This window comes from Lutra lutra, chromosome 1 (genome assembly GCF_902655055.1).
Source record: "Lutra lutra chromosome 1, mLutLut1.2, whole genome shotgun sequence".
Classification (NCBI taxonomy): domain Eukaryota; kingdom Metazoa; phylum Chordata; class Mammalia; order Carnivora; family Mustelidae; genus Lutra; species Lutra lutra.
The window spans coordinates 49,731,545-49,748,640 of NC_062278.1; the positions used below are offsets into that span (position 1 = coordinate 49,731,545).

Sequence of the window (17,096 nt, forward strand, 5' to 3'; positions counted from 1 at the left end):
TAATTAACTCTGTTGGGAAGCTGTTCAACAAAAAATTTCAAAGCAAGCTGTATGACATTGTTTCACTCTTAACTTGGAATGCTTTGTTAAAGAGAAGCTTAGGAAAGAAATGAATGAGGATCTTGTTTTGCTCCTCCACCCATTCAGGGACAAGCCTCTCACTTACCTCCTTAAAAGAAAATGATAGTTCCCTTTACTTCCACGGACTTTGGGAGGATCAATATGATGGTATACATACAACACTTTGAATCTCTTAATAGAAAACAAATACTAATTTGTCCAAATACAAGACTACATTATTCCAGTGAAGAGAGAAATCCAACAAGTACATGCACATGCATGCAAATGCATAATTCCTTGTGATGAGTGGAAGCTACTGAGAGCTCTTCTAGAACTCACTCTAGAGTAACACAGAAATCAAAGTCAACTGGTCACTTACCAATAGAAATTAAGACTATTCTATTGCATCATCAGAAAAATGTACTTTTCTGAACCATTGTAACAAGCACTTAAGTATTTCTAAAATGTGGCCAACTTCCTTTTAACATAGAACTTATTTTAAGAAGTATATATTCCAGGGGCACCTGGGTGGCTCATTTGGTTAACTCTTCATTTTGGCTCAGGTCGTGATCTCAGGGTTGAGGGATCCTCACTCATCACAGAATCTGCTTATCCCTCTTCTTCTGTTCCTCCCCGCTATTCATGCACAATCTCTCTCTTTCTCTCTCAAATAAACAAAATCTTTTAAAAAATCTTTAAAGAGGGGCGCCTGGGTGGCTCAGTTGGTTAAGCGGCTGCCTTCAGCTCGGGTCATGATTCCAGGGTCCTGGGATCGAGCCCCACATCAGGATCCCTGCTCAACAGAGAGCCTGCTTCTCTCTCCCCCTCTCCCTGACGCTCTGCTTACTTGTACTCTCTCTCTAACTCTCTGTCAAATAAATAAAATATTTTTTAAAAAATCTTTAAAGAAGTGTATATTGTGGTGTATAATTATAAATTATAATTATAAAGCAGTTTTTTTATCATCTCCTTTCTAAATTTTAAGAAAAATTGGATTTGCCAAGGGAATTAAAAAAAATCAATCAATCCTACTTAAACACTTTAGAGAGGGCTTAATACAAAATAGAATTCCAAATAATAAGATCATAAAATGCAGCACTAATGAAAGATTAAGGCAAATAAGCTGAAAGTGGGAAGAGTATGTTTGATGACTACACTTCTCAGATTTTCTGGGATACTCCAAATGCCAAATACCCTGTCCTACTCTTTCTTTCATCAACTATTGAAATGATCTAGGGATTTCAATAATTAGCATGCAAGTTAGAATTTCCATACAGCTTTTTATATCCAAAAGTAACATTGACATCTTTTTGAGAGCATGCATTCTGATGATTTGATACAAAATATGAACTAAATGTGGAAAACACAAATTAAGCAAGTGCTGAAACAAAAGGAGTTTTACAAGAGGTGTTGATAAGTCACACCTAATGGCTGATAAAGAGAAAAGCAGTTCCTGGCATCCAGGAGCTGGCCTGGCACCCACAGCTAGGCTGCGGTGTTCTGCTGAGCATCAACAATTGGAATGGACACCAACTTCACACAAGACCACTTGGTGACCAAGACGGATCAAGATAAAATCCATACCACTCTGTGATTGTGTTGAACACAAATGCATGAACACAAAAATTTCTGTCCCCACATTCTGGTTAATATGAATTTATCAAGCACAACTTTGCTTCACTCTGTTCTTCACTTCTAGTTAAGGATTAAGATATTCAGTTATAGAATTACTCCCACTTTTTGGCAGCAGCCATTCCAGAGCCATTCCTTCCACATCCTATACAATAAGTCCTTTCTAGCACCCTCTTACCAAGAGGTCCCACTGTTTCTCATGTTCTGCATTCCTTATTGTCGCAATGAGTAAAACACCTAATTTTGTTCAAAAACATGTGTGATTCTAGTGGTCTTTGGCCAATGGGAATTGAAACAGTAAGTATAGGTGCACTGTATCCCAACAGAGAAAGCAAAATGTTTTCATTTTGTCCATTCATACCAGCGACAATATATCATTTCTTCAAAGGATACAACAACTAAGAATGGGACCAATGGTTTTATGGACCAGCCTTCCAATACTATCTCTACCTCTCTTCTTAATTTCAAAAATAATCGCATTAGGAAACCATGGTGAGTAAACGGAAAGTAAAGTAATGATATACACTGAAACGAAATAGGAAATAGAAACTTAGTACATGTATAAATTCACATAAAATCAATCACAAGAAACAGGAAAGGCTGCAATGAATGGAAGGATGGTATGAATATATCAATATATCCAATCACAATATTAAATTTGAATTTAATTCAAATTAAAATAAGTTTTAATTTGAAATTTAACATGAAAGAAGGTGTCACAGAATCTTTATATAAGAGATAGAGGCATTGTGGGCATTAGTAGAAACAAGAGCTACTTAATCACCCACTTTGAGAAACTAATCTTATACTGACCGGAGAACTCTCACACTATAATTGACCACATTTGATGATTCTTACCTACACTGTGTGAAATAGTATTGACTAGTGATAAGGTAGTGCTTCTCAAACTTTACTGATCATACTAATTACCTGGAAATCTTGTTTAAAGAGCAGATCCTGATTCAAAAAGATTTGGAGTAGACCCCAAGATTCTGCCTTTTTAACAAGCTCCCCAGGGATGCCAATGCTTCTGGTCTAAGGATCATACTAAGTAGCAGAAGTATAAAATTTAAATGTTGTGAGGGAAGGCTAAGAAGTTTCTAGAGCCAATGCTCATGTCTGAAATCATTACCTACTGAACTGTTACAGCTCATGACAAGCCCCAACACTTCATCCAAAGGGGGTTGGCAGTCAATAGTTACAAGCTGTCTGGCAGCCTAAGGTTGCTCTGGCCATAGCGAGGTAACTGGATAACGCAAATGCTTCCTGCAGCATTAGCCACTATTCATACTCTGTCAGAGCAAGACCAGAATATTCCTTTTCTGGAATCGAAGGCAAAAGGAACCTTTCCTTTATTAAGATCTTTAATCTCCTCGATCTTCTCTTTGGAACCCTACAATCCTCACTTCCCAACATATCTCCTCACTACCCAAAGCTTGGTTCAATTCAGGTTTTATATATAGTTCATGTCCTAGGCATTCACACTTCATAAATGGTTTCCTTGAGGAGGTTTTGGTCAGTTCACTCTTGAATAATTATAGACACCAAAAAACCTATATTCTGCTCAAGGGAAACCTAAATGACCCTATGCCCTCAAAGTTAATAACCCAAAAGCTGAGAGATGAAATGGAACTAAGAGTTCATCTAGTTTACTTTGCTTTGTGAGCTGTAATCAGCTCACAATAATGTGAAACATTATGCTGATAATACTAATTCAGACCCATGATATGCTATTTTTGATACTGTTCTCAATGTCATAAAAGATGTCTCTAGAATATCCATGAGCCAATTCACAGTTCTTCTTCTAGCCACACTTCCAATTATCTATCCAGACATCAAAATACAGATTTTTAAAACAAAAATAAAACTATTTTGTGTTTGCATTGAGAAAAACATGACATTCCTCTAAGCATCAAGAATGGATTATAGCTTTACCATTTACTACAAGTATTTTGATAATCAACTAGGGAATCTATAAAAATAAATACAAGAGCAGTTATTCAATATTGTTGGTCCCATCTATTATTTAACAAAGAATAAAATTACCAGTTCGAGGTGAGAGTTTGGAATCTTCTGATGTTTTACTTGTAGGCACAGTCCATGGCTTTCCACTTGAAGCTACAGCAAAAAGAAATGGAATTCACTGAGGTTTCTTTGTTTGTTTTTGTTTTGTCTTGTTTTGTTTGGAGAAGAGAAAGGGACAGAAATAGGTTGTCGGTATGGTTAAGTGGCCACCAGAAGCTTGCAATAAAAACAAGTGCTAATCCAATCCAAATTTATTTTATATCAAGAAATCAATATGCATCTACCCAGAGATCATTTGATTAGTGATCAGAAAGAGACCAGATTTGGGGGGTGCCTGGGGGGCGCTGTCAGTTAAGCACCCAACTCCTGGTTTTGGCTCGGGCTTGATCTCAGGGTTCGGAGATCCAGCTCTTCCTCAGGCTTCCCCACTCAGTGCATCCTGCTTGAGTTTCCCTCTCCCTCTTCCTTGCCCTTCCCCCACCCTGCCCACCCTGTGTGCATGCATGCTCACACAGGCACTCTCTCTCTCACTGAAATAAATCTTTTAAAAAAAGAGAGAGACCAGAGTTCAGTGTCATACTTTCAGCATTTTTTCAGGATAAACCCCAAACCTGTATAAAATTAACATACTGATGATTGTTACTGTATCTGTAGAAAATGTAATGAGACAAATAGACTTTTTTTCTATTTGTTTTAAAATCAACCCCTTGTTTGGCTGAGTTAATTAAGCCATCACTACCCCTATCTTAATGCCAGCTTTAAGGTGCTGCTATTACCCAGAGTGCCCTCAGGCTTCTCAAAGGGGAAGGGTGTGTTTGCCTGAGGAAATTCTGGAAGCCTTTTCGGAGCTGCAATGAAACACATAACAAATGTTATAACCTGAGGTACAAGTAAGAGAAAAGAGATTTTTCAAAATCTCAAGCTTGCAAAAACAGAAAAACAAACACAAAAAAGCAAATTACTCATGTCAAGTAAGGTATTGTTAGTAGTATTTCTTACTCTTGTGGTTTTGATGCTGGATACTATAATAGTGCTTCTATTTCTATTTTTTATAATCAAGCTACTAAATTGGAGGAATTTGTGTTCTTCTTTTCACCGTAACTACTGTCTTAATTTCCTTAGTCTTGCATATGTGTGCCCTTACATATATTTCATCTTAACTCAAATCATATATTTCATTTTAACTCAAATCAAGCAGCAAACACATCTGAACTAAAAAAAGTCCATCGAATAAAAAGAATCAAATAGAATATCAGAATGTGACCACCAAAAAGAAAAAACACCAAATTATTTGTCATAAAGATTCTGTAGGATCCTAAATTGTAAAATATAACGGTTAAAGGCTTGATGTTGGGGATCTTATTGTTCTAGAAACCATGTGTCCCTTCTTTCTTATGAGGAGATACATTTGAATGAATAAGCCTAAGGATTTCTTTAAAGCATGAATAAAACTTCCAAGGCAATAACAAGCTGCAATGTTGAGTAATTTTTACCTAGAGTGCTCAGGGGCAATTCAAACCTAGGTATTAGAATAGTTTGCAGGATTTCCGGCGTCCTTTCGCTGAGAACTAAAATAAAGAAGAATTCAGTCAGCAACTCCTTGAGGCAGGATTTGACATTGTGGCTCACACTTAATCATGGGAAGCATGCTCATAACACAGTGTGCACAAGGCAGCTGATGCCTTTCATGGAAACAGCTGGCTCCCCCAGGAAAAGCTTCACATAGCTATTAAAATGTGAAGGTATAATTTCAGAGGGCATGACGTGGCATGGGAGATCAACGTCACAAGTACACAACAAAAGACATGCTGCTCCTTTTCTTCAGCAGAAGACAACAAAGCAAGACTCTCTTGGGCCAGGAAGCAGCTAACTTGCATGACATGAAATTCTTATTAAAAAGCAGGACACTTTTGGGGATTCTCATCAAGTTTAGTGCACAGAAGCCTCAGGAAGCCTATTGAAACAGAAAGCACAGACACAGTCAAGACTTCCAGGTTTCCCCAACCCCTCCAAGATTTGTGGGTTAAAAGGCTGGCATTCTCGTTTTTTTCTATACATCCCAAGAGACCAGTAAAAGGTGTGTGTAGTCAGCCTCTAGCATCCCAAGCTGCCTAGAATATCAGTCACCAGGATCAAGGCATGTTGTTAACTCTGTAACGGAATTGGCCCAAGAAATGGACGAATAACAACTGCCAATAAAGGGGGGAAATAAAAGGAATGGGGGAACTAAGGCATTGGGGTTATTTTTTGTTTTTATGAGTGTTGGGAGTTAAGAAAAAAAAATGTTAAAATTACCTAGTGTTTTTTCTGAAAAGTCTAGTGCACTAGACACAGTGGGTTTCGTGGTCCTTGGCATTGACTCTGGCACTGGAAGGTAAAAAAAGACAGCTTTACAAATTCAGATAAAATAATGAAGCAACCAAAGATCATAAGGTGCTTTTGTTGCCCTTTAGAATTAGTAACTGACACTTAAATTGACCAATTCTTTTCAAGTTAATTAAGGACTCCCTGGCTTGCCCCAGATGCCTGAGCTGATACTTCTTCCAACGCTGCCTTGCTGAGTTTGGTCCACTTTCCCTGTGTTCCAAAAATCACAGTGAGCTGACCTTGGTGAAAGCACTTATTAATCATAATTTTTTTCCTTGTCTTTTTCTTTCTTATTATCTCCAGGGCTCAGCACAATGTCTGGGGTATAGTCAGCAAGCATATGACAAATATTAAATGAATTGATAAATGGGCAAATTAAAGAATGACCCAAGGCAGAAAGGTTTATTGAGAACTATTACATTAAAGATTTCTCTCTTCCAAACGGCAGTCAGCATGCAAAGCTTGGAACTGGATTATAATTACGGTAAGGAATCAAACGCTCAGCCGCGAGACACAAAATAAACACAACACTGAATAATCAGGTATACTGTTTGCCTAAGTGTTTCTGAATAGGAAAATTCTGAAGAAGGTTTGGCTGAGAACAAAGAAATCTGTAGACTCTCCCGTCAGATGCTATGCCAAGGGAGGAAAGTATAATGGGAAAAATGGGTTGGATCTTTGGGGCAGAAAAGAACTTGGAGTCATCTACTGGGTCATTCCTATGTTTTTCTTGGTGCTGACAAATTATATTGAAATTAGAAAAATTACCTAGGAATTTTGTTTGAATAGAATATTCTAGCACCTTAGATAGTTTGTACCTTTGTTCTAACACCCATGAAGGTGGGGGATGGAAGGTCCATCTTCCATGTAGGTAGGAGCCGAGACTTCCTACTCTGTCAGAAATAGTCCTACTTGGATAGGTTTCTTGAGATCAAGTTATTCTAATTCCCCACCAATCTTTATCTTTTCTGGAACAGTTATGAATCCAAGAGTTTAGTGCAAAGTAAATAATCACTGATATTTCTAATTATGGCAGTTTTGTGGATTAAAAAATTCACTTTTAGATTGAAGATGTTTTGCTAAATGTGGATTTGGGGAAATTCTGGCCAAATGTTTTTTACTAGGCCCTGGATGAGGTGGTATTGCTCTGGCAAAAACTTTGTGGTTCAGAGAGTAACATGTCCCCAGTGGGCCGGACTTAGGCCGTTCATTCAAAGAAGAAATGCTGAATGTTTGTTAGTAAAGGTTGATAAACTATGGGGAAAATGTATCCCACATTTATTCTTTAAAGGATTTTCACTGAACTATATTTCTTTATAGTAGGATTATTAATCTTCTATAGATTAATCTTCCATAGAACAATTAATCTAATTGTCCAAAATGATTCTAGGGCACTTTCATAGTTATCATGCTAATGGGTTTCAAAGGAATTATGGCATTTTGTTAAACTGATCACTTGTGAAAGAAATGGAAAATGAACTCACATCTTCATATGAAAGGAAAGCACATGAACCATAGTATTACATTCTAGTATAAAAATATCCTAAACATTGAGGGGACAACTTTCACTTAGTGTGAAAAATACAGCTTCCATATTATATATTGGGTCATATGATTCCATAGTTCCTTCTGCATCAGCTGTTTTTCCAAATGTTAAATTAAGGATCTATAATCTCTTATCGTTTGTGCTTATGATGAAAATTAATCTCCTAGTGGTCTTTCACCAGAAAAAAGGATAAGCTCATCAACCATTTATCATTTCTCAAAATATTTATTCTCTCGAAGTTAACAACATAGGGATCTCATTACCTGTTATGGCCCGTGCTGGGATTTTTTCTACCTCTGGTGTTTTAGATTCAGCAGGTAATGCCAACGTTTCATTCTTAGCTAAGAAGTCAGAGAACAATCAATCACCTCACTTCTTCATAACACAGTGCCCAAATAGAATTCATTCAAAATATCAAGTAACAGATTATTTCAAAAAATCAATTTTGCTCTTAATTATTCCCACCAGGCAGTCAACAAATTTATTGTGCATTTCCACCAGGGATTCTTCAGAATTCCATCTCATGAACTCTAGGTACTTCTTTAAGATTTAAATTGGCATTGGGATGAAGAAAAAAAAAACCACAACATAACTTAAAGACAATTATAAAGTCATCCCTTTCACAACGATAATAGAAGCAAATCAGTTTTCAGTCTATATTATAGAAGTCTACGATAGATTTTTCCATAGAGCTGATTATTTTTGGGAGTGTTTTAAGATGCTAGACACAGGTGTCACAGGTGTTACTGTGTTTGCCATATCTAATGGTCACAGGTGTATTTTGAATTCATGTGTACATGAAGTTGTACAGCATTTTTGCCCAACAGAAATGTTAAATACATTGTTCAAATTAATTGAGCAGGGCATAAAGAGAAGGGACTCTCTGAAATAACTAAAAAACTAGTCCAGTAGAAATTTATGGTGATTTCCATTCTTAAAATATCTAAATTTAATCAACATTTTTTCTGTTGTAGTCACAGCTTTTGTTTAGAACCATCGTGATTGTTAGCATAGGAAAAAATTTCAGATCACAGATTTTTATGAACGTTGGTCCTGTTATTTTCAAGGTGTACCATGGGAAGTGTTTTTTTGTTTGTTTTGTTTTGTTTTTTAAGTGTGAGATTATAAGGTTTTCCTTAGTGCTCTCCTTCAGGGTCCTCTTCTCTCTTAAGACATCTTTGTTAATCCTCTCCTTCCTGTGTAACAGCCTACATTCTCAGTTGTTTCCTTGGCTGACTAGGTCTATTTATTTATTTTAACCTACAGATCCTATATTTTATTTTTTTTATTAGTGATTTTTGTGTTACTGATCTGACCTTTTTTTTTTTTGAATCCTCTTTTATTTTTTACTTACTATTTTTTTTGAATTTTATTTGTTATTTATTTTCAAGTTTTTAGTTAGTTTACAATTAGTTAACATATAGTGTAATATGAATTCCAGGTGTACAGTTTAGAGATTCAATACTTATTTATTATTTAAAAAAAATTTTTTTATTGTGCTATGTTAGTCACCATGCAGTATATCATTAGTTTTTGATGTAAGGTTCCATGATTCATTGTTTGCATATAACACCCAGTGCTCCATGTAATACATGCCCTCCTTAATACCCATTACTGAGCTATGCCATTCCTCTACACCCCTCCCTTCTAAACTCTTCAATGGAATATTACTCAGCCATCAGAAAGGATGAATACCCAACTTTTTGTACCAACTTGGATGGGACTGGAAGAGATTATGCTAAGTGAAATAAGTTAAGCAGAGAAAGTCAATTATTTTATGGCTTCAATTATGTGTGGAACATAAGGAATAGCAGGGAAGATATTAGCAGATCCTATACTTTCAAACAAATGCTCTTAATTACTTTGCTTAATTACTTTGCCCTCAGCCAGCAATCACATTAGCCTAAAATTGGGCTGTTAATGGCGGGGGGTGCGGGGGTAAGCTACCTTCCCAAGAGACATTTGTATTCTTTACACATCACTAATTCCTTACAAAGGCATACTATATTTCTAAATACATTATTTCAGATGTCAGAGAAATTGGTAGGTGGGGAAGATATTTGCATGAGAGAACTTTCATGTCTCTTACCAACTTATGAGTACTCATCTACACTTTCTATAGACCACTGGAGTTCTGGCAAGAGCAGAGTAAAATGCCACAAGAATATGGTCTAAATCCCAGGAAATTCCCTTTCCTCTCTAATTCTTCTGTACCTTTTTCAACACAGTTGTTTCCTTTCATTTTTGGCAGGCTAAGTCTTGGCTTTGGCAAACACTTTGTATGCCCCAGGGAGGGGTGTGTGTAATACTAGCTTTCTTGTTTACTTCTCTCATTATTCACACCATGTGTTCTTAGAACAAAAGCTATTAATTTCTTGATGTCCCATGATGGGCCCCGCTGGAATGAGGATATTATTTTAAGGATTTACCCCCTCAAAAAATACTACTTTTCTGAATTGCAGTGTTAAATAACTTCAGGTAAGTTGACTTCTCCCTTGCTGGTATAAAGAACTATTTAACAGTATCTCTTTCCATTAAAAACAATAAACTTAAAATGTAATTTTTAATACAGTCTGTCATGGTGGCACATTTGATGGATTTGCTGGGCATTTTCAAAGATACTAGCTATTAAGCTCTTTGACGCATAAGAAATTTGTCATGTGTTAAATTTAAGATGGTGTTTCCACAGAAAAACAAGTCAAAAAAGATATTTTTTGTTTGCATACAATTTTTCTTTATTGAAATCACACTCAATCCTGAAAGTGTTTAGTGAATCATGTCAGAAAGATAAAAGGAAAAAGTAAATAAAACAAATGCACTGTTTTATTCTCTAAAGGAAACAGAAAGACGGAATGGGTATTAAGGTAGTGCTGGAACTTAGCAAAACCCCAAAAGTTTAGGAAATATCACTCAAGACTAAAGAACACAACATGCTCCAGTTCAAAACTGACAGTGGTGGTCTGGGTAAAACTGCTCATTTTCAACCTCCTTCACAAATTCTGTATTTTGTAGTTTTGCTGGATGGATGAAGGGTCACATCAGCAAGAGACTGGTCAGTTCCTTCCCCCCCCACTTCCAAACAAGACTTTCCCAGGGGCAGGGCAGGGCAGGGCAAGGCATATAGGCTCCGGGCGGGGAACAAAGGAGCACAAGAACACTGAGCACTGGATTCCGAACATAGGCTCAGTGAGGAAAGTTAATTTGGAAGGTTCCCAGATTTTAGCACAGCATTTAGATATTGCAGGGTTTGGTGACAGTTTTATAGTTAAAAAAGAGGTGATCAAATCTGATGTACAAATTAAAGAAATGATGTCTAAAGTCACTCATCTACATTCTCAGAGGTAACTCACTCTGGGACTAATAATTTGTAGTTATGCCAGAGAGTAACACTTGGTCATTATGTGTTGATTGAATGTAGCCACACAGGGGTCCGGGGTCTATTTCTGCACCCACACAAGGTGAACATTCATTTATGGAAGTATGAAAATTCTTCTCTAGTGCCTGATTCAGAGAAAATATTCTGCATTTTTTTAGTCTAGTTCAATGTCTACCACATCATGCCATCTCCTTCCGTATTTATCAATAGCTCAAGACCATCTCCCAAGACTATGGAAGGGTGGTTCTTAAAGTATGGTTCCCAGGCAAGCGGCTTCAGTATCTCCTGGGTGCTAGTTTGAAAGGCAAATTCTCGGGTCCTTCCCCTCATCTACTGAACCAGTACCTCTGCAGGTGGGTCCTGCAATCTGGGCTCAGAAGCCCACCAGGTTTCTCATGCTCCACCAAGCTTGAGATGCTGTAATATACATCACGAGGGTCCTGACTAATTTGATACTCAATGCAGCAACTAATTTACCCCAGTGAGCACTGCAATTATTCCCTGGGCTCCTATTAAAGGGTTTTGTTGGGTTTGATTCCCAATAAATCATTATGTTTTTATTTTTTATTTTTAAAAAGATTTATTTATTTATTTATTTGACAGACAGAGATCACAAGTAGGCAGACAGGCAGGCAGAGAGAGAGGGAGAGGCAGGATCCCTGCCGAGCAGAGAGCCCAATGTAGGGCTAGATCCCAGGACCCTGAGATCACAACCTGAGCTGAAGGCAGAGGCTTAACCCACTGAGCCACCCAGGCACTCCTCTTGTGTTTTTAAAAACACTGAAATTATATCAAGCTCTTTCTACAAGTGAGAGGCAGTATCAGTCTCAAGTAATTAATAATTCGAACACACCTGAACTCTACATCAGCTCTCATTGAAAACATCTCATGACCCCTTGACAGTACAGTATAACAATTTTCTAACAATCACTCTATTTGAAAATTTTACCTAGATAAATATATGTATTTTGGATAATTCGATAAATGTTCACTTTTTAAAAAAAATATAAACATACGTTATATAATATATATATTAATATATACAATATATAATAACTATTTACCTATAGAATGTGATTTATATAAATTTTTCCAGCACTCCAATCTCTCTGCCCCTCCCTCCTTTTTTTTTTATCATGGTAAAATACACATAATATAAAACATATGATCTTAACCTTTTCAGGTGTATACTTCAGTAATATTAAATACATTCATAATGTTGTGCAACTATCACCACTGTCCATCTCCAAAACTCTTCTTATAAAACTCTTATAAAAGCAAAACTGTATCATTAAACACTAACTTCCCATTTTCCTCTTCCCTCCAGTTCCTAGCAATCACCATTATATTTCTGCTCTAGGTACCTCGTGTAAGTGGAATTATACAGTATTTGTCTTTTTGTGACTGGCTTATTTCACTTATACTGTCCTCATGTTTCATCCATCCTGTAGCATGTGTCAGAATTTCCTTCCTTCTTACAGTTGAATAATATTGCATTGCATATATACCCACATTTTGCTTACCCATTCATTCTTTTTAAAATTTTTAAAAATTCTTAAAACTCTTACTTAAATTCTGGTTAACATACTGTATAGTATTAGTTTCAGGTTTAAAATATAGTGATTCAACACTTACATACATCACCCAGAGCTAGTCACAAGTGTGCTCCTTTATCCCTATCACCCATTTAACATCCCCCCACCCACCTGGTAACCCATTGGTTTGTTCTCTATAGTTAAGAGTCTGTTTCTTGATTTGCCTCTCTCTCTCTCCTTTCCCCCTCTTTGCTCAATTGTGTTATTTCTTAAATTTCACATGAGTGAAATCATATGGTATTTGTCTTTCTCTAAGTTAACTTAGCATACTACCTCTAGCTCCATCCATGTTGTTGCAAATGGCAAGATCTCATTCTTTTTTGTGGTGAAGTAATATTCCATTGTGTATAGAGATCACATCTTTACCTATTCATCAGTTGATGGACACTTGGGCTGTTTCCATAATTTGGTGATTGTAGATAATACCGCTATAAACATCAGGGTGCCTACCCCTTCATTTGTTGATGGACACATGAGTTGCTTCGATGCTTTAGCTATTGTGAATAATGTTAGTGTGAACATAGATGTCCAAATACCTCTTTGATAACTTTTTCCCAGTTCTTTTGGATTTATACCCAGAAGTGGAATTGCTGGATCGCGTGGTAATTCTATGTCGGATTTTTTGCCACAGCAGCTGTACCATTTTTTATTCCCATCAACAGTGCACATGCCTGTCCCTTACCATTTACTTTGAAATGCCCCAATAGCTCATTTGCTAGATTCCTTGGGTATCCTAGGATCATCAGTGCTAGTACTGAGTCACCACCAAGTTCAAAAATTGAACATTCCTGCTTACCTAACTGTGTCTTGATTGCATCGGAAATCTCAAGCATCATGGATGCAGGAAGTTTAACAGTGGTTTCATTAAGGCCTGGAATAATAAGATGGACTGCAAGAAAATAGAATAGGGTAAGAGAAAGTAAGTGCATCATGACATAAAATAAAGTTCAGAGCACTAGGTAACAAAATAAAGCTTCGCACTTACATGGCATCATCAATTTTAACTCAAACCTAAAAAAAATATGACTGTACTTTAAACAGATTTTTTTTAAATGTTCAGAACTGAATTACAAAATCCTCTAGCTTTTAATCCATAGACTCAAAAATAGTAAAATGGCTATTTAACATATACAGTGAACAAAATGCCATTATTAATAATAACTTTTAAAAGAGCAGTTCGATGCAATAAGGACTACCTCCTAACAACAACAACACTATGGGGCAAGTAAGATGGGTGCCATCATTCCCACTAGGAGTGGGCTAGAGTTGTTTCTCTAACACACACTTATAGAGGTAGCATCTCTTGGCTCCTAGCTAGGCATGGACACAAGCCAGAATGCTCAATATCAAAAGGAAATGAACCAATATCAATTTAATAGATCTGCTAACAATGTAAAATTCCATAAGTGCCCTATTAACCAAAAGTAGCCTGACATGCTTACTCTAAGTACAGATACCAACATACACTCACCTAATATTGTTCCTCCAAAGGGAGTCTTATCTGGGGATTTAGTTGAAGCCCTGTGAGTAACATTCTGAATCACTGCGGAAATACAAAAGGTAACAGTGTGATGGAAAAAAATAGTTAGGAAGCAGTAAATAGCTGTAATGTGAAAACATCTGCACTGGGGGAGCTCTAATATAACTTTTAATTTAATATAAATTAACTCTTTGGACTGGTACACAGTCAACGAAAGGACTGGAAGCCACATATCACCTTCACACCTATGACTTCAAGTAATGAAAGGTTATTATTCTATCATAAAGTGCTCCATTTAAATGAGCTGAAAATTTCCTTCCTCACCTCCATTCTCTGATGCCTTCCCAAGTTAAAGAAATAGCACAAAATGAGGCAATTCATACAGTAAATCTTAAAAAGTAAAAATGTATATTATCAAAGCAAAGAATCTCTATTAGTCCAATACTGACACTGTTTTGAGAATACACTTGAGACTGTGTTTTCTTAAAATGAGTAATTACTTTAAGTGTCCAATTTCTTCTACCAAGGAACTTTCTGGAAATAAAAGAGTCATTTTAATAATTTAAAAAACTGAAAGTCAAAACAAAAACTGGATACTGCAATAAAATGGACATAATTCTTGAAAACTGTAGGTCTTTACTCTCCCCAAAAGGAGCACTAAATTATAATTTTTATTTCACTAATTAAAATATCCTGTTAATGATTTTCTTCATGTATGCCAACTTAACCCTGAACAAAGCCACACATATTTAGATGGATTTTAAAATTTAATCCTTATTGTGATTGCTTTGTACCAAAAGTTTTACTTTGGTAAAACACAACCAACGTGACTTGCCAAGACTTGGCCTATTGGTACAAGAGCCAAAATTATCTATTAACTTCCAATTTGCTAGAAGATACTTATTTCTTCACACTTTTGCTTTAAAATGATTGGAAAAATTGAGGGGGAAAAGTGCTGTATTTAATTATTTCAGTGAAAAAGTATATGAAAAATAGTTCTAAACTGTTAACTGTATTAGAATTAAAACAAACCAAAAAAATAGGTCAAAACATGCATCCAGAACAGACTCATACAAATTACCTTGTTTGATGACTGTTATTGGAATTAGCTTCCTTGGGATATATGCTGGCTGAAGAGAGAAGACAGTGAGCTTTTTAGTTAGTGTTAACTTTTTTAAAAAAGAAAAATGTAAAAACTGGAAATATCCTGTATTATCTACGGTGGCTGGAAAGATCTTTAGTGCATATATCTACCTCTATTCTATTGGACTTATTTGGTTTTCCCTACAAATGTCCAAAGGCTTGAAAGAAGTGGTCTCGGCAGAACTCCATTATTTTAGTTGACCTGGAAACTGCAATGGAAGGAGCTAAGTCATGCAAATAGACTACCAGGTGATTTCTCACTTCATTTGAGATGTGACTCAAACAAATTGTCTTTCTTCTCAAAAAGATGCTAAGCTACAGATTATCTTTTAAAACTGATCCATGTCTGTGATGTGAGTACGCTCAGCCACTGCTGCTGTTGCTACAGATGACCCGACTTCCACAAACTCCCGAGACCAAGGATCACCTTGCCCAAGAAGGCAGAGCTGGGACTCAGATCCAGACATTTCTACCCCCAAATCCCATACTCTAAACCATTCTGCACATATTTATGCACAAAGGACCTCAACCTCGAAAGGCATCCCAGGACGCTGTGCCTGCTCTCCTCTCCCAAACTGCCTCAGACATCCCACAGGAAGTTTTGATGTCGTGGAGTGGCTTGAACTGGGGACAGGTTTAGTGTTAACTTGAAAACAGAGTCATCACTGGACAGAACTGTGAGCCAAGGACAAAACAGCTAAGGGAAAGACATGGGAACAAAATAAGGGAAGCAAATATATAAGGAAGAATTAGACGGAGTTAAAGAGGGGAGCATGACATTGATTTGTTGATGCTTGAATTAACCTGTATATATGATAAAGAGACTTCATGTACCAGACCTGTTAATAATCCAGGACGTGCTGGGTGAGATACTTATCACACAGGTGTTCATACTCGTGAGCAAGAGACTTAACATGCTCCCATTTTAGTGAATAATGTGCCCGTAATAAGGGCCATAATACCAAGCTTACTGTAAGATATTTTTCTTCTTGTATTAAGGTCCTTATGGTTAGAAACCACAAAAAATAGAAGTTTACTATTATCAGATTTTTCAAACTATTTATAGCTCTTTAGACTCAGTGCTGCAGACCGAATGCTTATGTCCCCTCCACCCCAAATTTATATGTTAACTCCCAACTGTGATAGTATTTATAGGCAGGGCTTTTGAGGAAATGATTAAGTCCTGACGGGTCCACCCTCTGAATGAGATCAGTGCTCTTATAAAAGAGGCCCCAGAGAAATCCCTCTACCTTTGCACCCTGTGCGAGAAGATGGCTGTCTGTGAACCAGGAGGCAAGCTCTCACCAGATACCAAATCTGCCAGCACCTTGATCCTGAACTCCCCAGGCTCCAGAACTATGACAAATAAATGTCTATTGTTTAAGCCACCCAGTTTATGGTATTTTGTTATAGCGGCCTTAATGGACTAACACACCCAGTAATTTCCTCTATAACAATCTAGCCCAATCTAATCTGATCCTAAACTAAGAAAATAATCAAAGATAAACACCCTTACATATAAATTATCACCACTGTGCAAAACAACTACATCATCCAAAAGCAGGGCTTTTATTAAATAAACCATGCTTCAAATTTTACATCTATTTACCAAAGTGGAAAACGTGCATAATATAAATAAATACAAAGATTACAATTATATCCAGATCATAACCTGATTTTATAACAAGTATGTATACACAAATTATCAGAAACAGATCATAGGGTTTTTCTGGCAGTGGTTATTTTTTATAAACAGATTAATTTTTTATACTTTTCTGTATTTCCGGATTCTTTACAGGCATGAATTACATTTTGATTAAGAAAAGATATTTCGGGGCGCCTGGGTGGCTCAGTGGGTTAAGCAGCTGCCTT

The 17,096-nt window shown here is 36.7% G+C and overlaps 1 protein-coding gene across 4 annotated transcripts in view; it reads right to left on the reverse strand.

Annotated features, from left to right (window-relative positions):
* Positions 1–17,096, reverse strand: part of ABI3BP (ABI family member 3 binding protein) — a 268,734-nt gene that overhangs the window by 133,447 nt on the left and 118,191 nt on the right. For 3 of the 4 annotated variants that reach the window (XM_047723248.1, XM_047723222.1, XM_047723232.1), the window contains exons 7-14: positions 15,163–15,211; positions 14,073–14,144; positions 13,398–13,490; positions 7,894–7,971; positions 6,013–6,084; positions 5,211–5,285; positions 4,494–4,565; positions 3,739–3,810 (exon numbers count right to left, since the gene is read on the reverse strand). In XM_047723248.1, the coding sequence (XP_047579204.1) occupies positions 3,739–3,810; positions 4,494–4,565; positions 5,211–5,285; positions 6,013–6,084; positions 7,894–7,971; positions 13,398–13,490; positions 14,073–14,144; positions 15,163–15,211 (583 nt within the window). The remainder of the gene's footprint in view (positions 1–3,738; positions 3,811–4,493; positions 4,566–5,210; positions 5,286–6,012; positions 6,085–7,893; positions 7,972–13,397; positions 13,491–14,072; positions 14,145–15,162; positions 15,212–17,096) is intronic. The other variant, XM_047723241.1, reaches the window with a different exon arrangement.